The sequence below is a fragment of the Erinaceus europaeus genome, chromosome X (genome assembly GCF_950295315.1).
Source record: "Erinaceus europaeus chromosome X, mEriEur2.1, whole genome shotgun sequence".
Classification (NCBI taxonomy): Eukaryota; Metazoa; Chordata; class Mammalia; order Eulipotyphla; family Erinaceidae; genus Erinaceus; species Erinaceus europaeus.
In genome coordinates this window covers 70,383,969-70,407,309 of record NC_080185.1, presented here as the reverse complement: position 1 = coordinate 70,407,309, position 23,341 = coordinate 70,383,969, and the positions used below count along the sequence as shown (strand labels likewise).

General features: G+C 39.2%; 1 protein-coding gene across 1 annotated transcript in view; it reads left to right on the top strand.

The window, feature by feature from the left end:
* The first annotated feature begins 7,775 nt into the window (after positions 1 to 7,775).
* SH3BGRL (SH3 domain binding glutamate rich protein like) overlaps positions 7,776 to 23,341 on the top strand; it is a 67,641-nt gene continuing 52,075 nt past the window's right edge. Inside the window, exon 1 of the mRNA XM_016192907.2 lies at positions 7,776 to 7,968. Within this exon, the coding sequence (XP_016048393.1) occupies positions 7,924 to 7,968 (45 nt within the window). The 5' untranslated portion in view covers positions 7,776 to 7,923. The remainder of the gene's footprint in view (positions 7,969 to 23,341) is intronic.

The following is a 23,341-nucleotide window of genomic DNA, read 5'->3' as shown; positions in this document are numbered from 1 at the left end:
ACAGATAGGTGTAGAGATGATGACTGGCCCGTATGTGTAACCTTAGGAGAACTGCAGTGGCTTTCAGTGGGGAGATTGTCCTGCTTTATATCTTAATGTTTTTTTTTTTCAGCCACCAAGTTGTAGATGGTACCATGATGCCAACCTGACTTTCCTGGGCAGATGACCTCACCAATGTGTCCTGGAACCCCACCTCCCCAGAGCCTGCTCCACTAGGGGAAGAGAGAAACTGGTCATTGCCCATGTCCAGCAGAGAAGTAATTACAGACCCAGACCTCTCACCTTCTGCACCCCACAAAAATGTTTGGTCCATACTCCCAGAGAGATAAAGAATAGGGGACCTTCCAGTGACAGGGAGGATATATGGAACTCTGGTGATGGGAATTGTATGGAATTCTACCCCTCTTATCACACATTCTTGTGTATCATTATTAAATCACTAATAAAATAAAATAGCAAAAAATTATGAGACAGTGGAACTTCTGCAAGATGCCTCTGTAGCATGCAGCCCTGCTAGCTTGTTCTAAATACCAAGTTGAGTCCAAGATTGAATTTCAAACAGTATTCCATAAAAGTTCACCAGTGACAGAATTCCATCACCAGAACTCAGTATTCACATCCCCCCCAAAAGCTTTCCTATTCTTTATCCCTCTGGGAATATGGACCCAGGATCATTATGGGGTGCAGAAGGTGAAAGGTCTGGCTTATGTAATTGCTTCCCCACTGAACCTGGGCGCTGACTGGTCTATCCATACTCCCAGCCTCTCTCTCTGTTTCCCTAGTGGGGTGGGGCACTGGGGAAGCGGGGCTCCAGGAAACATTAGTGGGGTCATCTGCCCAGCAAAGTCAGCCTGGCATCATGATACTGTCTGCAAGCTGGTGGCTGAAAAGGAGTTAAGATATAAAACAATAAAACCAACTATAACTTGATATTAACATTGGAAAAAGCTAGGAAGTCTATTTTAGGTATATTCTAAGGGGTCTCATATTATTATTACCTGTGTTTCTCAGTCTGTTTTCTTTTTCTTTTTTTTTATTTAAAAAAGGAGACATTAACAAAACTGTAGGATAGGAAGGGTACAACTCCACACAATTCCCACCATCCAATCTCCATATCACGTGCCCTCCCCTGATAGCTTTCCCATTCTCTATCCCTTTGGGAATATGGACCCAGGGTCATTGTGAGTTGCAGAAGGTGGAAGGTCTGGCTTCTGTAATTGCTTCCCCGCTGAACATGGGTGTTGACTGGTCAATCCATACTCCCGGTCTGCCTCTCTCTTACCCTAGTAGGGTGGGTCTCTGGGGAAGTGGAGCTCCAGGACACATTGGTGGGGTTGTCAGTCCAGGGAAGTGTGGTCGGTATCATGCTGGCATCTGGAACTTGGTGGCTGAAAAGAGAGTTAACATACGAAGCCAAACAAATTGTGGAACAATCATGGACCTAAAGACTGGAATAGTGCAGATGAAGTGTTGGGGGCTACTCACTGCAGACTCTTGTGTACTTTCAGGTATATATTTTTCCCTGGTTTATGGACACGTGTGAACCTATGCTCTATCTCAGTGGACCTGGTCTATATCTAGGTTTGGGAACTTCATTGGGGAGTGGACCACCTGGAATGGAATTAGAGGAAAGGAAAGGAAAGGCCTCACCAGAGTGATGAAACTATGAAAGGAAAGGCCTCACCAGAGTGATGAAACTGAAAGGTTGTCATTCCACACCTGAAGTCTCTGGTCACAGTCTGAAGTGAAGCATGCTGGGGTGGCACTCGTTGCGTTGATTAGGTTGGGATCAGTGATGCAATATTATTTGATATGAATTGAGAGTAGCATGCAGGAAAGTGGACCCCACCCTAAGGTTCCAGGACTGGGAGAAATATAGGCTCTATAGTGGAAATGTGAGGTTCCTGCTGTCTTAGGTTTCAAGAAGACAATGGATAGTTATTGTTATCATCACATTATTTGGTAATTGGGTTAATTTTGAAAAGTCCCCTTCTTAGGGTTTGTTGCATAATACCCAGCATCTTGTATATAGCTGTGCCAGCGGTTCCTTCTGTTCTACCTGGTCTAGACTTTTGAGAAAGTCAACATATCAACGACTCAGCCTATGTATTAAAAAGATTCAGTCTGTGTTTTAAAAAGTTAGAGACATATGATCAATTTTTCCCCTCTCATATTAATTAAATAGTGGTTTATATGACTACACTTTAATAGGAGTGTACATAAACACCATTCCCACCACCAAGACTGTGTCCCATCCCACCCCCCCACCCCCCACTGCCATGGGAAGCTGAATGTCCACCCTCCCCCTCACCACAGGGTTTTTACTTTGGTGCCCTAAGTCAGTTGCTGTTTTTTTTTAAAAAAATCATGTATCACCTTTGTTATAGTTAAATGTATGTTACTTGTTTCTTTTGCTGTTTAAATACTTTCAGTAACTCATGCATGGCAGGTCTGTAATGACATACTGCCCTAGATGTTGTATATCTGGTATGGTATTTAATTGCTTCTTCATATTTGTATAATCTTACAGGGTAAAGTATGTTTGCTTGACAGTTATTGTCAGTTAACACTTTGAATATGTCATCTTACTCCCTACTGGCTTTCAGATTTCCTGCTGAAAAGTTTGAAATTCCTGAACATCCTGACCATTTTTCTTATAATAGGTGACTATGCATGTGTGGGTTCATTTCTGACTTCTTGGTACTGTTCCATTAATCCATGTCCATTTTTATTCTGGTATCATGCTACTTTAATTAATATTGCTTTGCAATTTTCTCAGAATCACTTTGGACATTTGTAGGAATTTTTTGTAGTTCCATACAAATTATTGGACAAGTTGTTCAATTTCCTTGAAAAATGTCATGGGATCTTGTTAAGTACTGCAATGAAACTGTAGCCATTTAATAATGTTTATTATTCCAATCCAGGAATAAGAAATGTTCTTCCATTTCTCTGTGTAATTCTCTATTTTAAGAATGCCCTATAGTTCTGGCTGTAAATATCCTTCACATCCTTTGTGTGATTCACCCCCAAGCTATTTTATCATTTTGGGTTTAATTTTCAATGAGATTGAGTCTTAAATTCTCTTTCCTCTGAATTTTCTTTCTGTTTTTCTTCAATTATTTCATCAGGAAGTTAATGACTTACAAATCAGTTGTTACATAGGTACAATTTCTGATCTTTCCATGAGATATTTGCACACCACTCCCACTACCAACTAAGGCCTTCTTTTATCATCATGCACTGGGTCACCTGCTGGGGCTCACACAGAGTGGCTCCAACTGGGGGGCAAGCCTCCAACTTTCCCTTACCAGCTCTAGAGGCCACGTGACTCAGAAAGATGCACTGGGGAATATTCTGGTAGGAACATTTGTTTATTGGGAAAATTGTACAGATATTTATACTGAGTTAAACACAGAACATTTTTCACATATGTCAGAAATTACAGCTTTCTTAAAGGTCAGCTTGCCCCTATGGTATGAGGCTGGTATGACAAGAATTGATGAGATACACAAAGGTCAAGACAATTAGTTTCCATGATGCAGGCAAGTTAATTATCCAAAGGTATTTGAGAGAAGCATAGGGGTTAAACCAGTAATGTGAGGTAGAGAAGAAGAAAAACAAAAATTGATATAACTCACAGATATCAAAGAGAACAGGAAATAGAATTTGGGGTCTCACTGCCAGGGTGTATAGTAGAGTGTGTTCTCCTATAAGATCAAAAGGTGAAGTGGATGTGTGAACTTTGAGTAACCCTAAATCAGGCAACCATTTGGCCTGCTAGCAGGGGAAACTAAGTGTGAGAGGCTTGTAGGATTTCTGTGAGCTTGAGATACTAACAAGGAGAAACTGAGTCTGGGAGACTTTTCCCTCTTGGCTCATCTCTATAAGGAGAGAGGCTAACAAGTGGAGTGTCTTTCCAGACCTCCATCCAAGTATGGGAGAGCTCCACTAAGCTCTACCAAGCTTTCACATAGTACCACAGTTACCAATGCCCTATCAACGCTCTTACCCTGTGTCCTTGGCTTAGCTGTCACAGACTGTGCTTAGTCAAAGCTTCACCTTGTATTTTGCCTTTACTTTTTTACCATTAAGATAATTTTTGAAAGGAATTTTAAACACATGAGATTGACTTTTCATACTTTAACAGTCATAAAAGCAATCAAGACAGATATGCAAGTATTGCTATAGAGAACAGAAAACAATATAGATGATTTATTAATTTGTTATCTTGAACAAAATATGGGGAAATGTTTGAGTTAAAGAATCTCTAAAATATTTTCTTGCTTTACTATAATATTCTATTCCTTGCAAGTTTTTTCTTTCTTTATTTATTGAAGGGATTAATGGTTTACAGTCTACAGTAAAATACAGTATATTTTACTTGTCTAATATTTCTCAGTTTTCTACTTAAACAATTCAACCCCCTCTAGGTCCTCCACTGCCATCATCTTCCAGGACCTGATCCTTCTCCCCAATGCAAATTTTCTACTATGATGGCATGACTTATTTTTATACAAGATACTGTAATAACTTATAACAGATAAGAATGTAAGGATAATTTTAAAAAGGAAAATAAACAGTTTATCTGTTTTCTAAAAGAAAAAAAGATCCTTGGCAAATATGTCTGAGTTTTTATTCAGAAAACTAATTATGAAGGTAATACAATACACTAGACATAACCTATGTAGATAAACTAAGGAAACCACAGATATTTTCACCAAAGAGCTAAGAGACTCACAGAGAGAGTTCTGTAAGGAAATCCTGGAATTAAAGGAAACCCTCTTAAATTCATCTCATCTCATCTAAGACTTCATTTAAGGCTTCTATTTCCTTGTTGATATTTTTTGTCCTTATGATCTTTCTCTTTCTGTGAGTGGTATGTTGAGGTCTCCAGTTACTACTGTGCTGCTGCCAAGGTTTCCCTTAAGGTCAGTAAGTAGTTTTTAGTATATTTGGATGCACACATAGTTGGGGGTATATATATTGATGATGGTATGTCTTCCTGTTGGATTAATATTCCTGCCAATATGTGACATTCATAACTATCTTTTTACCTTCTTTGCCTGACAGTCTAATTTTTTATATTAAAATAGCTGTTCCTACCCTTTTGTTTGCATTATTGGCTTAGAATGCCTTGTTCTAGTCTATCACCAGGAGCTTCTGGTTTGTCTTTCTTTGGGTGTGTGTTTTCTGGAGACAAAGAATGGATGGGTCTTGCCACTCTGAATTTTTTGATGGGCAAATTTAGGTTATTCACATTTAAGGTGATTATTGACAGATGTGACTTCCTTTCTTCCTTCCTTCCTCCCTCCCTCTTTCTTTCTTTCTTTCTTTCTTTCTTTCTTTCTTTCTTTCTTTCTTTCTTTCTTTCTTTCTTTCTTTCTTTTCCTCCAGCATTATTGCTGGGGCTTTGTGCCTGCACTATGAACCCACTGCTCCTGGAGGCCATTTTTCCAATTTTGTTGCCCCTGTTGTTGCCCTTATTGTTGTTGTTATTGTTGTCACTGCTGTTGTTGTAGTTGAATAGGACAGAAAGAAGTCAAGAGAGGAGGGGAAGACAAGAGGGGGAGAGAAAGGTAGACACCTGAAGACCTGCTTCACTGCTCATGAAGCGACCCCCCTGTAGGTGGGGGGCCGGGGGCTCCAACTGGGATCCTTATGCCAGTCTTTGCACATTGGGCCATGTGCATTTAACCCACCACACTACTGTCTGCCCCCAGATGTGGCTTTCTTATAGCCATTCTGGTTTTTGCTTCAAGGTTGTTTTATGTTCTTGTTGACTCTTTCCCTGTGTGTTTCTGTTTATTGATTTATGTGAATGGTTTTCTATAATGATCTTGTGTACTGTATTTTGGTTCCTATTTGTGAAATATTTTGTTTCGCAGTTATTATGAATATTGTGTCTTGCTTACAATAGCTACAAGAATCTTTTTTAAGTTGGCCTTGGTTATCCACATTGGACAGTGTCTTTCTGTCTAGTTTGCTTTCCCTTTTTAGTCTATGTTTTTCCCTGTTTTGGGGTCCTAGTTCTATTTTTTTTTTATTTTTACTTTTACCTATAAAATGGAAACACTAACAAGATCAGAGGATAAGAGGGGTACAATTCCACACAACTCCGTATCCCATTTCCTCCTCTGATAGCTTTCCTATACTTTTAAAAAATATTTATTTATTTATTTATTCCCTTTTGTTGCCCTTGTTGTTTTATTGTTGTAGTTATTATTGTTGTTTGAGCCCCTGGCTCAAAGAACACTACAATTAAAGAAAGAAAGATTGCTCAACAATTTGTTTGGCTTCGTATGTTAACTCTCTTTTCAGTCACCAGGTTCCAGATGCCATCAGGATGCTGGCCAGGCTTCCCTGGATTGAAGACCCCACCAATGTGTCCTGGAGCTCAGCTTCCCCAGAGACACACCCTACTAGGGAAAGAGAGAGGCAGACTGGGAGTATGGACCGACCAGTCAATGCCCATGTTCAGCGGGGAAGCAATTACAGAAGCCAGACCTTCTACCTTCTGCAACCCACAATGACCCTGGGTCCATGCTCCCAGAGGGATGGAGAATGGGAAAGCTTTCAGGGGAGGGGGTGGGATATGGAGATTGGGTGGTGGGAATTGTGTAGAGTTGTACCCCTCCTACCCTATGGTTTTGTTAATTAATCATTTCTTAAATTAAAAAAAGGAAAAAAAAAAGAAGATATATCAATACAGAGAGAAAAATGTAAAAAAAATAAAAAATGAAGAAAGAAAGAAAGCAAGAATGCAAGCAAGCAAGCAAGAAAGACCTGCAGGGGGTCGCTTTACAGGTGGTAAAGCAGGTCTGTCTGCAGGTGTCTTTTTCTCACCTCTCTGTCTTCCCCTCCTCTCGATTGCTCTCTTTCCTATCCAACAACAAGGACATCAGTAACAACAACAACAATAACCACCACAACAATAAAACAACAAAGGCAACAAAAGGGAAAAAATAGCCTACAGGAGCAGTGGACTCCTGGTGCAGGAACTGAGCCCCAGCAACAACCCTGGAAGCACACACACACACACACACACACACACACACACACACACACACACACACACAACAAAACAGGCCCTGGAGCAGTGGATTTGTCATGCGGGTGCCAAGACCCAACCGTAACCATGGCAACATTATAATAATAAATCATTCATTTTCTTACACCATATTTTAAATTTTGTTTTGCCATTTTTTCTTCCATGCTTATGCTTGCCAATTAGACCTCTTAATAATTCTCAACAAATTGGGATCCCCATGTCAACAAGAGGAAAACTAAAAATAAAAAAAATTTATCTTGCCATTTTGGACATAGGGAAACCTGAAAATTTTCTTATGCTTTTATTGGTTTTGTTCAGTGCTTCAATGCCTAAATCTTATTACCCACCATTTTACATCAAAATAATCACTACATAATAGGAAGCTTAAAGTGCACGATGCTTTTAAAACACGAATTTTCTTATTCTTGTCTGAACTCAATATAGAACTTTGTCAAGGAAACTCTGCCTTATTTGCATACATCCTAGGAGGACATTATTTCCATAAGTTTTGGTTTCCTAGTGAATAATCTCTTATTCTGATTTAATTGTAGTGTTCTTTCTCATTTTTCTTCTTTATCCTCTCCAGCTTGTGGCAAGGGAACAATACAAAATAAATGTTTCAAAAGATCTCGCGGTGCTACTCGAGATTTCTTAAAAAAAAAAAAAGTGATTTAGGAAGGAGCTGTGCCTTCCGGAGTTTTGGGGGCTGGGATAGCTACACTCAACCTAGTAAAAGCAGCCAAAGGAGAGGCGGGGCTGTGGTTAGTCTGCAGTTACACCTCCCCCATCCTCTTCTGTCTGGGTTTCAGCCTTGCTGCAGCTGCTTACTAGCCATTTGCAGGACCCACACAAGTGCAATCGCTGTTCCCAAAATGGTCATCCATGTGTATATTGCTTCATCTTCTGGTTCTACCGCGGTAAGGAGCGTGGGGAGGCCATGTTTATTGTTTTCTTATGCACCAGTTTCCTGCAGACTATAAATCATTAAGCTGTAGAAATTCCTCTAGCAGCTTCTCTTTCAGAAGTCACTCATTTCCTTCTTTTCCCTTTCTTCCCTTTGTTGCATTGATTTTCTTTTCCCATCGAGTTTAGCTTTGTTTGTTGTAAGACACTGAGTACGCAGTTGTTTTTGGATGGAAAAGAAAAACTGTTAAGTGTTGGTAGATGGGAGTTGGTAGTATAGGATATTTAGGGTTAGATGAATAAGTCAAATAAAATCGCATACAAGTTTCCAGAATTGGGTATTTGAAACATATGCTCTGCGTACTGAGGCATGGGCCAAGAATGCACATTTGTAAAGGATAAAGATACTACATGTTCTGATGATGACTGAGTGGAGACCTATGGAAGCATTGTGATTATTTTCAGACAGAGAACCCTATAGTTATTTTGAGAGTGTATGGTAGATGGTGCTTTACTTGTCAATACTTTTGTTAGGACTAGACAGAAGGAGGGAGAAGTTGGGAACTGTGATAAGAATGTGTGTGTGTGTGTGTGTGTGTGTGTGTGTGTGTGTGTGTGTGTGCGCGCGCGTGTGCGTGTGTGCGTGCGCGTGCGTGTGTGTGTGTGTGTGTGTGTGCGCGCGCGCGCGTACATGCGCTTATGCACACACATGTATACCTTAACTTCAAGTAACAAAAGGAGTCCAGCAAGTTAGCTCACCTGGGGGGACTGCTTTGCCATGACTTGGACCCAGAGTTGAGCCCAGCCCCTACTGCCCAGCACTAGTGGGAGTTTTGGTTCTGTAGTATCTTCCCTGTCTAGTCCCTGTGCCCCCAACCCACATCTCCTTCTATTTGGAAAAGTAGTCTGAAAGCAGTGGGTTCACTGTGAAGACAAAGTGTCAAAACACATTTTCAAACCATGGTTTCTCTTATTTCTACTTTTTATTTCAAATGAATTCATTTTCAACAATTTCTAGTTGCTTTGACACTGCTCAAGAGAAGGAACTAACAAGTGGCTTGTTTCAAACAGTAGGACTTTCCCCCCTCCTGGATTAATGTACTTTTAATTTAGAACAATATAATAAATTGGATTTTAATGTGCATGTACATCCACAATAAATTAAAGTGTTTCCACTTTTTTTGGAACTCAAGTAGACTAAGAACAGAAGTTGGGGTTCATCATGCAGGAATGCAGGAATATGGAGCAGTTTCTGAACTTCAGAGCAGACACTTTTTATATTAATTTACCTTATAAGAGAGATTGGAGTGGAATTGAAGGTTAAGTAAAATCATAAAAACTTTGAACCTGGTAATTATGTGTGTGTTTAGACCATTTTGAAATAGAATATTTAACCTTACTTAAAAAAGATATTTATTTATTTATTTATTTATTTATATCAGAGTAGCAGTTCCAGCATATGTGGTTCTGGGGTTGAGCCTAAGCCTTGTGCAAGCAAGACTTGTGTTCCATTCAGTCAGCCACCTCCAAGCTTGTTAACCTTACATTTTTGAAGGCTTTTAGGTTGAAAAGAAGAAAAAAAAATCTCGACCAGGCTGTGGTGATATGCCTGGTTGAGTTCACATGTTATGGTGTGCAAGGATCCACATTCAAGCCCCAGGCCTTCACCTGCAAGAGGCAATTTTCACAAATATTGAAGCAATGCTGCAGGTGTTTCTCTTTCTCCCTCTCAATCTTTCCTCCTTGCTTAATTTCTTACTGTCTAGCCCATAAGTAAATAAAATGTTAAAGAAAGAAGAAAGAACTTTTTTTTTTTGCATTTCCATTGGACTTCATTTCATGAACTTCTTTTCTTATTCTTTATTCTTTTTATTTTTTTCTTTGTTATTTTTTTTTTTTTTGCCAGAGCACTGATATCAAGGGAGGGGATGGGATACAGAGTTCTGGTGGTGGGAAGTGTACCACTCTTAGCGTATGGTCTTGTCAGTGTTTCCATTTTATAAATAAGAAAAATAAATAAAAGTAATTTTAAAAAAATGTTTTCCTTTAGATACAGTTATTTGGTAACATAAAGAGGGTACATATTGTATTTCTTCAACTTGTCTGCACATTCTTTGACACTTTTAATCCAACATTCGTTTGTCAAGCATGCTTTTAACAGTGATGGTTCATAGTTAATAAACTATCATATAACTGCTCTGTGACTTACAAGGTTATGTTACAAAGTGTGAAGCAAATAGTATTATTATAATGTCATACTGTCAACAATACTGCCCTAGAAAAATGCTTTAAAATTTTTGGAGTGACTTTGGACCAGGAAGTAATTGGATCTCTTCTACCTATAGATTTAAGAATTAAAATCCAAAGGGTCTCTAAAAAATTATTTGTGGATCACTGATAGTTCTTCAAGAGACTGATATAATGGACTTCTAGGAACATAGCATCTGGACTGGGTAACATGAACATCATTGGAAGGATAAAAGTACTAATGTGGAGAGAGTGGACTCTGTTGCTAACTCATATTTCTGCGATGAAATTTCTACTGGGCTCCATTGGCATGTACTCTGGTGACATACATTAGGCTACTGTGACATTGTGTACCAAAGAATTTGTCCCAAGAACTGTCAAGTGTTATAAATCTGTAATTTCACTGCTGACTGCATCATGAAGGAAAATTACAATTTTGATGTAGTAAAAGATGATTGTATATCTGAACAATTCTTTGTATTAATTTCTTTAAGTTCTGGACTTAAATTTTTCAAATGCATTTAAATGAAAGCTCTATTTAAAAGATAATATAAGAAATATCTTCAAAGATTCAATTTCAGTAGCAAAGAAAAAAATTTTAAAAAAGGAGCCAATGTGACTATGTCAAACTGAAGAGCTTTTCATACTATCACACACACACACACACACACACAAAACATGCTGCAGAAGGGGAGAAAGTCTTTATACAACATATTTCAGACCAAGGACTAATAACAAAGATACAGAAAAAACTCAGTAAATTTAGCAACAACAAAAACAACCCCATTAGAAAATGGGACAAGAACATGGAGAGAAACTTCACTGTGGAAAAGATCCAGAAAACTAACAGATAATGTTCTTAAAGTTACTTTTGAGAGATGGTTAGGTCTTCTCTTCAAAGGAACATGAATAGAACAATTGTTTAGTACAAAAATTCTTTTTATAAATTGTTGTCTATGTCCACCCGTGGCCAGTAGTCTTGGATTCTTTAGGTCACCTAATAGTTCCTTGCAGTGCTTGCTAATCCTACAGCAGAGACTCTCTTTCTTTCCTTATTTAGACTAGGGGGAGACTGTAAGCTCTGAAGCCCAACCCAGAGGTGGTGGAGGGCTTACTCTTGAGAAGGGAATTGAGTCATGGTATATAGGACTAAGTGTGTTTGTTTTAAAGCAAAGGTTTGAAGGAGTCTAAGGTTACCTGACTGATTGACAAGCCGGAGGTTACATAAGCAAGAGTGCTCTGTTTACATACTTACCCATAAAGCACACAGAAAATTCCATAGGAGATGGGGCACAGTTCTGGGGAGGCGGGGCTCCAGGGCACATTGGTGGGGTCATCTGCCCAGTGAAGTCAGGTTGGTACCATGATAGTGTCTGGAACCTGGTAGCTGAAAGATAAGATAAAGGTATAAAGCAGAACACATTTTTGACAAATCATGAACCTAAAGGCTGGAGTATTGCAGATGAAAATTTGGTGTCTCTGTTATGGAAAAAGCTAGTAGGGCTATTTTAGGTATATTCCAAGGGGCCCATGACTTTACTAGTTTTTGCCTGAGCCTGACAGCTAACATGCAGGTGGACCCAAGGTATTGTCTGGGGAAATGGTGTCATAGTTGGAAAAAGGACCAGAAAGCTGGATTTGGGAAGAGAGTAGCTCCCAAATATGGGGAAAGTGTATAAATACTGTTAACTGTAAACCCCATTAATTTGATCAGGAACCCATATCCAGCACAGGAGCCTGTGTAACCTCTGCATTCTTGTAGGTCTGAGCTCGAATTCTGTGGTCATGTCTAGGAACATTCTAGGCTGCACTAATTTCAGGACCCATCTTCCTTGAGTGGTAGAGTATGCTGTCCATCCTCTCTTCAGAGAACGGAACAGTTCCTGCCACTGTTGATCCACATTGAGGGCAAGATCTTATAGGGTCTCTTGGGCCCTGTTCATATCTAGGCGTTGAGGCTTTGTTAGGAAGTGCACTATTCCAAATGGAATTAAGGAGTCCAGTGAGCTAAGAATTGTCTCACCTGAGTACTGGAGCTGACGGGTTGACATTACAGGCCTGTCTTCTGTGGACACAGTCTGAAGTGAAACATGTAGAGGTAGTACTGGTTGTATTGATTAGGTTGAAATCAGTAGATGCAGTATCAATTCGTATAGGTCGAGAAACCTGTTGAAAAACAAGCCATGCCCCAGAGGTTCCAGGACTGGGAGAAATATGGGTTCTATAAAGAATGGGGAGGGGGGCGGGGGAGACAGCATAATGGTTATGCAAACAGACTCTCATGCCTGAGACTACTAAGTCCCAGGTTCAGTCCCCCGCACCACCATAAGCCAGAGCTGAGCAGTGCTCTGGTGTTTCTCTCTGTCTCTGTTTCTCTCTCTCACTCTCTCTCAAAAATAAAATAAAGAAAAGAAAAAAAAAAAAAAAAGAATGGGGAGGGTTTCTGCAGTCTTAAGATTTTAGAAGGCAGTAGATATTACTATAACCAATTTATTTGGAAATTTGGTTGACTTTGAAAATCCCATTATTAGGATTTTCTGTATCGTACAAGACCTTAACATGATTTATGTCATTTGATGCTATTTACATATAGCTCTGTCTAATATAGTGACGCAGCTAGTTGCTTCTGGTCTCTCTGGTCTAAAATTATGATTGATTTACTATTTCACAAAAAGTAATTATTGGAAATGTATTAAGAATTTAAGCCCATTCAGTCAGATTAACAATTTGAAGCCTTAAGTGCTTAAAGAAATATATACTTAGGACTGGGTTCTATGCAACAAAAAGTTGGAGACATTAAATCCATTTCCCTCCTCTCATATTGATTAAATAGTGAATTATAAGACCATAAATAAATAGGAGTGTGTATTAACACCATTCCCACCAGCAAAGGTCTCTGTCCCTATTCCCACCTCCTTCTAATGAAGCTGGGAATCTACCCTTGCCCCCAGGGTTTTTTATTTTGGTGCAGTACTCCAAACTCAGTCAAATTCTGCTTTGCATTTCCCTTTCTTTTCTTCTTTCTCAACTTCTGCTTATGAGTAGGATCATCCCATACATGTCTTTGTCTTTCTGACTTATCTCACTTAGCATAATTCCTTCTAGTTCCATCCAAGACAGGTCAGAGAAGGTGAGTTCATTATTCTTAATTCTTAATTGCTGAGTAGTATTCTATTGTGTATATGTAACACAAATTTCTCAGCCATTAATCTGTTGTTAGACACCTGGTTTGCTTCTAGGTTTTGGCTATTGTGAATTGTGCTGCTATGAACATAAGAGTACACATATCTTTTTGGATGTGTGTGATTGAGTTCTTAGGATATAACCCTGGGGGAGGTATTACTGGATATAAGGAAGGTCCATTTCTTGTGAAGCCTTGTGAAGGTTCTCCAACTGCTCTCCACAGAGGCTGGACCAATGTACATTCCTACCAGCAGTGCAGAAGGGTTCCTTTGTCCCCACAACCTCTCTAAAATTTGTTGCAGTTGTTGATTTTGATGTATGACATTATCACAGGGGTGAAGTGGTGTCTCATTGTTGTCTTTATTTGCAATTTGCCATATGTTTGATCTGTTCTGTGACAAATATTCTGTTCATATCCTCTCCCCATTTTTGGATTGGGTTATTTGCTTTTTTGTTACTAAGTTTGGTGAGCTCTTTATTTTTTGTTATTAGCCTCTCCTCTGATGTATGGCATGTGAAGATCTTCTCCCATTCTGTAAGGAGTCTATTTGTTTGGGTGATGGTTTCTTTTGCTGTGCAGAAGCTTTTCACTTTGATGTCATCCCATTGATTTATTTTTGATTTACTCTTCCTTGCAACAGGGTTTGTGTCATGAAAGATGCCCTTGAAGTTTAGATGGGAAAGTCTTCCACCAGTATTTTCCTCTAAGTATTTGATGGTTTCTAGTCTAACAGGTCCTTGATCCATTTGGAGCTGATTTTTGGTTTCTAGTGAGATAATGTGGTTCAATTTCATTCTTCTGCATGTTTCAACCCAGATTTCCCAATACCATTTATTGAAAAGACCCTCCTTTCTTCTTTTAATAATTTGGGCCCCTTTATCAAAGATTAGATGTCTATCGGTGTGGGGATTTAGTTCTGGGCTTTCAGTACTATCCCACTGGTCTGTGTACCTATTTTTGTTCCATTACCTTGCTTTTTGATTATGAAGACTTCATAATATAGTTTGAGATCTGGTAGTGTGATACCTCCATTTCTGTTTCTTTTCCTCAAGATTGTTTTGGTGATTCTAGGTGTGTTCTGGTTCCAGATAAATTATTGTAATTTCTGTTCTATTCTCTTAAAGAAACTTGGTGGGACTTTGATGGGTATCATATTAAATTTGTATATGCCTCTGTGTATATATTCATTTTGATTATATTAATTCTTCCAATTCATGATCATGGATATCTTTCCATTTCTTTGTAACATTTTCTGTTTCCTTGAATAACAACTCATAGTTTTCAGTATACAAGTGTTCCACTTCTTGGGTAGGTTTATTCCTAGTTATTTTATTGATTTTGCTGTGATAGTCAATGGGAGTGATTTTTGTGTATCTTCTTCTTCAGACTTATTGTTTGCATAAGGAAATGCCACTGATTTTTGTACATTGATTTTGTAGCCTTTTACTGGACCACCTATGGAAAAATGGGTGCCTGAAAGTACAGCCACCTCGTTAGTCTCCCCCACCTCAGGGTTGAGCAGGGTAGGGCCTTGGATTTCCAGGTTTAGTCCCCCTGTTAGCTCCCCAGCCCACATGGGCTCCACATCCTCTCTATGTTAGCACAACAGTTCACTTCCTTGTTCTCAAACCTGTTGGTCCACTCACTCAAAGGGATACTGGAAAGACCCCTACCATTTCCTTGTTTCCTGCTCTCCTGACCATATATGGTGTATACAACTGTCTCTGAAGACCCCCAGTGGCTCCCTCCTCCCTTAACATTCCTGACAATATAAGGCTAGGCCATAGTTGCCCTGTTCTTCCCCCTACCCCAACCTATAAAAACCCTTGTTTTCCATACAATAAATGCACTATTCATAGGCAAATAGTGTCCTGGGGTGATCCTTGGCTTCATCTCTTGCTGCAATCTGCAGGAAAAGACTCCCAGTGCGTACTCACCCTTGATGCCCTTGATTTGACCTTTTCGGCCCCCTCCTCTGGTGTGCAACAGAGTGGGTCAGCCAGCTTGGTCAGATTGAGAAGCGGGGTCCTCTTCAGGACCCCAACACCTAATAATTTCCAGAAACTTTCTGCTGGATTCTTTAGGTTTTTCTATGTATACTATCGTATCATCTGAAAATAATGAGAGTTTGTCAGCCAAATGGGTCACACCTGATTGAGCTCACATGTTACAGTGCACTGGGTTTGAGTCCCTAGCCCCACCTGCAGGGGGAAAGATTTTTGAGTGTTGAAGCAGGCCTGCAGGTGTCTCTCTCCTTCTCTATCACTCTTTCCTCTCAATTTCTGTTTCTGTGCAATAAATAAAAAATAATAATTAAGAAAATAGTGAGAGTTTGACTTTTCCCCCCTTCCAATCCCTATTCCTTTGATTCCTTTCTCTTACTTGATGGCTACGGTGAGAACTTCCTATACTATGTTGAAGAGTAATCATGATAATGGACAGCCCTGTCTAGTTGCTGATCTGAGAGGGAATGCTTTCAGCTTCTGCCTGTTGAGTATGATGTTGGATGTAGGTTAAGGGGGGGAAACTCCTTCTAATGACTCCCTGATAATATTGGAATATTGATAATGAGATTGACTCCACAAGAGCTCCTCCTTGTTTGTAGCTGTTACCCTTACCCCTCTGGAAGGGGGGGTGGGGGGTCGGGGGGAAGTCAGTGCAGATGAAGAAACTGAAATTCCAGAAGCTCCATTCTGCATTGTCTGTTCTGTATTGTCCTTCTTACAGCCCATTACCGGCTTGTATGTGACTTGTGATTCTCTGCCTCGGTTCCAGTTTGACCCCTACTGTATACCTCCTCCACCACTAGCCTGGAAATCTTTCCCTCACTCAGAATTCCCAGGTTTTAAGCAGCTGCTTTGCGGAGAGAATGCCAAAAATTGCCTTTAAGCCACTATATTGGCTCTGCCCCCTGACCTCATCATTCTTTTTTAAAAAAATATTTATTTATTATTTATCCCTTTTTGTTGCTCTTGTTGTTTTATTGTTGTAGTTATGATTGATGTTGTTGTTGTTGGATAAGACAGGTAGAAATGGAGAGAGGAGGGGAAGACAGAGACGGGGAGAGAAAGATAGAAACCTGCAGACCTGCTTCACCACTTGTGAATTGACTCCCCTTCAGGTGAGGAGCCAGAGGCTCATATCCGAATCCTAGTACTTTGCGCCAAGTGCACTTAACCCGCTGCCTACTGCCTGACTCCCAACTTCATCATTCTTAATAGCTTAATATATTGTGACTTTCTCAGCCACTCATCTATTGTTGGACACATGGGTTGATTCCAGGTTTTGGCTATTACAAATTTTGCTGCTTTGAACATAGGTATACACAATTTTTTGGTTGGGTTTGTTTCCTTCCTTAGTATACATCCCCAGGAGAGGGATTGCTGGGTCATATTCTAGGTCTATTTATATCCTTCTGAGAATTCTCCAGAATGATTTCCACAAGGGAAGGAACAACATACATTCCCATGAGCAAAGCAGGAGGGTTCCTTTTTAACACAACCTTTCTAGCATTTGTTGTTGTTATACATTTTGATGTATGACATTCTTATAGGGGTGAACTGGTATCTCATTGTTGTCTTTATTTGCATTTCTCTGACAATCAATGACTTGGAGCATATTTTCATATGTATGTTGGCCTTTTGGATCTCTTCTTTGGTGAATATTCTGTTCATATCCTTTCCCTATTTTTGGATGGGGCCATTTGTTGTTGTTGAATTTGGTGAGCTCTTTATATATTTTGGTTATTAACTTCCTATCTGATGCATGGCATGTAAAGATCTTCTCCCATTCTGTAAGGAGTATTTTTGTTTGGGTATTACTTTCTTTTGCAGAAGCTTATCAATTTTATATAGTCCCATTTATTTATTTATTATTTATTTATTCCCTTTTTGTTGCCCTTGTTGTTTTATTGTTGTAGTTATTATTGTTGCTGTTATTGATGCCGTCATTGTTGGATAGGACAGAGAGAAATGGAGAGAGGAGGGGGAGACAGAGGGCAGGAGAGAAAGATAGACACCTGCAGACCTGCTTCACCACCTTTGAAGTGACTCCCCTGTAGGTGGGGAGCTGGGGGCTGGAACCGGGATCCTTAGGCCAGTCCTTGCTCTTTGCGCCCATGCACTTACCTGCTGTGCTACTGCCTGACTCCCCGATTGATTTATTTTTATTTTGTCTTCCTTGCAATTGGATTTGTATCACTGAAGATGCGTATAAGATTTAGGTGGAAAACAGTGCTGCCAATATTCTACTCCAAGTATTGAATAACTTCTGGTCTAACATCCAAGTCCTTGATCCATTTGAAGTTTATTTTTTTGTGTGTTGAAATGTAGTGGTTCAGTTTCATTCTTCTGTATATTTCAACCCAGTATTTCCAACACTATTTATTGAAGAAACTCCTTTCTTCATTTAATTGTTTGGGCCCTCTTGTCAAAACGTAGATGACTATAGGTGGGAAGGCTTATTTCTGGGCTTTCATTTCTATACCACTAGTTAGTGTGTCTATTTTTTTTCCAGTGCTAGGCAGTTTTCATTATAGTGGCCCTATAATATAGTTTGGGGTCTGGAAACATGATGCCTCCAGTTCTGTTCTTTTTCTCAAGAGTTTTTGGTGAATCTAGGTGTCTTCCATTTTCAGATAATTTTATAACTTTAGTTCCATTATTTTATAAACAAATTGCGTGGTACCTTTATAGGGATTGCATTAAACTTGTATTGCTCTGGTTAGAATATTTATGTTGATGATGTTAACTCTTCCAATCCATGAACATGGAATATCCACTTCTTTGTACCTTTTTCAATTTCATTGGATAGTGACTCATAGCTTTCAGTATATAAGTCTTTCATTTCTTTTGTTAGGTTTATCCTTAGATATTTTATTCATTTATTATTCATTCACTTATTTACTTTTTGCTGCAATAGTGAATAGTGATTGCTGGATATCTTACTTTTCAAACTTAGTGTTTGCATAAAGGAATGTCACTGAATTCTGTATGTTAATTTTGTAGCTTGACACCTTACTGTATTGCCTAATAATTTCCAGGAACTTCATGCTGTATTCTTTAGGGTTTTCCATGTAGACTGTCATATCATCTGCAAATAGTGATAATTTGACCTCTTCCAGTTTATATCCCTTTTATTCCTGGTTCTGTCTGAGGGGACATCTGGGGATATAAACTGGAAGAGAAGGAATAGGGAATAGGACTAACAAGATAGATCAGGGCAGACAGTAGCTCCCAAATATGGGAAGAATATATTCTTCTTCTAGCGTTTGCCCTTCTTCCGTAGTCAGTCAACAGCATCAGGTTGAGCCTGATGTAAAGTTTCGTTGACTATGTGGGTCATAGTCTGTCTGTAGCCGCAGGGGCAGTTCGGGTCGTCTCTGGCTCCCCAGCGATGGAACATAGCGGCGCACCGGCCATGGCCTGTTCGATAGCGATTGAGGAGGGCCCAATCATAACGTGCTAGGTCAAAGCTGGGTTGACGCTTGCAGGGGTCTGTGATGAGGTGTTTGTTCTTTACCTCAGCTGACTGCCAGCTCTGTTTCCAAGAGACTGGAACAGAGAAGTTCAGTGTAGGCGTAGGGGACCAGATTGGGTGACGAGACGTCAAGCGTTGGACAGGGTTGGCGAAGATATCCGCGTATATTGGCAGGTCCGGTCGAGCGTAGACGTGGGAAATGAACTTAGATGATGCCGCATCCCGACGAATATCTGGCGGGGTGATGTTGCTAAGAACTGGCAGCCATGGAACCGGGGTGGAACGGATGGTTCCAGAAATTATCCTCATGGAGGAATATAATTTGGAATCAACCAAGTGGACATTGGGGCTATGGAACCATACTGGGGCACAGTATTCTGCAGTGGAATAGCATAATGCCAGAGATGATGATCGTAGTGTGGAAGAATATATAAATACCATTAACTCTAACCCCCATCAATTTGATCTGGACCCGTATTCGGCACGGGAGCCTATGTAAACCTTTGCGTCCCTGTAGGTCTGTGCTCACATTCTGTGGTCATGCCTAGGAACATTCCAGGCTGCACTAATTTCAGGATCCACTTTCTTTTAGTCGTAGAGTATATTGCCCAAACTCCCTCCATACAATGGAACAGTCCCTATTGTTGTTGATTTACATTGAGGGCAACGTCCTATAGTGGCCCACAAAGGGGTACATTATGTTGTTCCTGATGGAGGTAAGCAGTGACTGGATAGAGAGATCTGTTAGAGGTCTAGGCCCATCATGTCTGTATAGGAATCCCAGGACTCCCTGACTAGGGCCCTAGGTGATGGAGTGGACTGGTAGTGACCAAAGAGTCATAATTAAAGTATGCCATTCTCTTGCCACTATTCAGCTTTTGTAGTTCTTACTTTGTCTGACAAGGTTAGTTTTGGAGTGATTGAAGGAAGTGAAACAGGAAGTAGGTGAGGAGGGTATCTAGGTTTATGTAGAAGCTATTTTTTGCAGCCATTTCTCTCTCTCTCTCTCTCTCTTTCCCCTTTCCATTTTGTTTGATAGGACAGAAAGAAATTTCTGAGAGGAGGAGGTGGGGAGATACCGAGAGGGACTTGCAAACCCGCTTCACCACTTGTGAAGCGTCCCTCCTGCAGGTAGGGAGCAGAGGCCAGAACCAGGGTCCTTGCACATAGTGATATGTGTGCCACCATCCAGCCTCCAATGTAGACGCTATTTTATTAGGTACTTTATAGTGTCTTTTTAGGTCTTTCTACTTGCTTGCTACATTAATTGACTCTGCAAACTGTTGTGCACTTTTGCTTTAAGGTATATATTTTCCCCCAACTTGTGGGTACATGTGTACATATGCCCTATCTCATGGACCTAGGTCTATATCTAGGTTTTGAGGCTTTTTTAGGAAGTGTACCACCTGAAATGGAATTAAGGAGTCCTATGAACTAGGAAAGGTCTCACCAGAGTAATGAATCTGGAGGGTTGACATTCCATGCCTGATCTCTCTGGACACAGTTTGAAGTGAAACATGCCGAGGTGGTACTGGTTGCATTGCTTAGGTTCAGCAGATGTAGTATCATTTGATATGAATTGAGAGTAGCATGCAGGAAAGTGAGCACTACCCTAAAAGTTCCAGTCCTGGGACTGGCCCACTTTTTTATTGGATTATTTTTACTTATTCTGTAGATCTGTACCAGTTCTGAATAGGTGTTTTCTGTCAGTTGCTTACTGGATGTATCATGTGCAAATATCTTCTCCCATTTACTGGGTTGCCTGGTTATCATTATGTAGTTTTATTTTAATGGAGAAGCTCTTTAATCACATATAATCCCATTTATTTACTTGTTTTTTCATTTCTTATGCCCCATGGCATTTTTTTCTCATAAGAATTTTAAATTTTATTAATGAATTCTTATGACATGATTGTTCTGGAAATATGTGGTTTTCATCACATCTATTCACCTTATCCCTTTTAAAAACATATTCTTACTGATATTTTATTAACATTATGTAACTCAAGTATACAACACAATTTGACAAGCCTATGCAATTGTCATGGCTACCAGCAGAATGTCTGTTTTCATCTACCACCTTACAACTGATCCTCTTTACTTGCTTCATCCTTACTTCAAGTCCTTTTACCTACAGTAATAATCACCGTTTTTACTCATTCATTTGCATTGAATTTTAATGCGAAGTTAAATTTAAGGAGCAGGAAATAAACATCATTTCAAAACACTTATTTTTTTCATGAAATGTTCATGAAATGCCTGTAAGAAAATAAAACATTTGCAGGCATACCTCATATTAGTGTACCTTGTTTTATTGTACTTCTCAGTTACCATATTTTGTTTCAATTCATTACTATATAAAACTATTATATAATTTAGAATTTTATTTCAAAGTGTTCTATTCACTAGTCACATTTTTCTTTTTACCTGTGTATTCCTAAGAAAAGCACTAAAATCATAAATTATGTTTTACTGAGGAGGAAAGGAAATCACTATGATAATTCTTTTAGCCCATACTACTTTATTATGCTTATTATCTTATTATACATGTCTAAATGTGCATGGGGAATAATGATAAGTTATCTCAATAGTGGTATATATCAGCATAACATAAATGATGTTGTACTAGATATTACAATAATAACATGTACTATAAATGAGTATTGGGTGGCAGTAATAAAAATGTAAAGAAACAGAACTGAAAGTTTATCTCCTTTCTAAAAGACAAACAATGAAGTTTTTCTTGTTTTATTGGAAGAAAACATGAACTAGTGTATCAAAAAGATTATTCTTATTTAATTATAAATTGAAGTTAGTGGAAATACAGAAAATCTGTGAACACTGTTTTCCAGGATCATAACTCATTACATGTTTCATTGACAAATTTTGGTAATTTTTATAATACTTCAAATTTTCATAGTTATATATTTTATGAAAATCTGTGACCACTGATCTTTTATGTCACTACTGTAATTTTTTTTTTTGGGGGGGGATGCCATGTACCACATCCATATACGATACTGAGCTTAATAAGCTGATTATTCCCCCAACTTTCTCCATATCTATATGTTTTCCTATTAACCAATTATTTGATGTGAGCCATTTTCACAGGAACAAGATGGAATTTCAGTGTGGTTTTAATTTGCATCCCTCTTATGAATTATTGGTTTCAGTTTGCCAAGATTTCACTGAGGAGCTTTACATAGATACTCATCTGGGATGTAGGCTTGTAGTTTTCTTTTTTGCTAGAGTCTTTTCCTGATTTGTGGATCAGAATGATATTAGTTTCATGGAATGTGTTTGGAAGTGTTTCCCTCTTTCTGAGATCCAGGTTTCCATCATGAACCAGGATTGAGTAAGTTACTTCAAACACCAGCAGCAGTGAGAGAAAATTTTTGAGTCAAGTGGACACACATGAAACATCTTGTGATGGGACTATGTCAGGTGTGACACAGCCAGAACTCTATCACAATATTTATTTACCATAGTATACAGTACAGCAAAGATGACTGAGGAACATTGAAGTATATTTTTGAGAGTACATATGTCAGGAAGGTTAATGTCAGGATATATTCATCAAAATGGATAATGTCTGGGTACATATATCAGGACAGTTAATGTCTGACTATCTAGGCATTTTTCTAATTGTATTCTGGCATCATATGAACTATTGTGTATACCCTCATGTCCCCTTTGGACTTGCCAGATTCTGATGGGGGGGCAGAGTTCCATGTCCGAGTATTCAAATTAAAGCTGTTGCTTAGAGGTTTGTTACTCATTAACTCATGACCTCCATCAGTCACCCTTAGATCAGAGAGTTGGAACTATAATAGAGGAAAAACATTGAACTGCTGCCTTTAGAACATGGCTCTTAAAAAGAGGAAGTGGAACAGCAGAAAAACAACAATGTAAGAATTCAGCAGCAAGTAGCAGACAATAAGAAATAAAAACTCTCCAGCAGGCCCTCTTTAATTTTCTGGATAAGTTTGAAGTAGAGGGGTGTTAGTTTTTCAAAGTCTTATAGAACTCATTTGTAAAGCCACTTAGACCTGACTTTTATTCTTGGCAAGACTTTTAATTAACATTCAGTTTCTACACTAGTGATTGGCTAACTTCTTTTTGGGTCATTTTTTTTTTTTTAGGTGACTAAGAATCTGCCCATTTCATCTAGGTTTTCTATCTTGTTTTCAAAGTGAAGCTTACAATATTCTTGCATGACATCTGGAATCTCTGCATCCTCCATTGTAATTTAACCTTTCGACTAATTTTTTCCCCCATCACATTATATCTGTTTCTTCTTGGTGATTCTAGCCAGTGGTCCTTTTTTATTTTTATATCACAGAATTACATGTCAACAGGGGTTTGAATCCACACTATTTCTACCTCCAGAGTTCTGAATCTTCACTCTCCTCACTGCAATCCACCACAGTTCCCCTAAGGTTGTAGACATGGGCCAACCATCTTCTCTACAACTATCT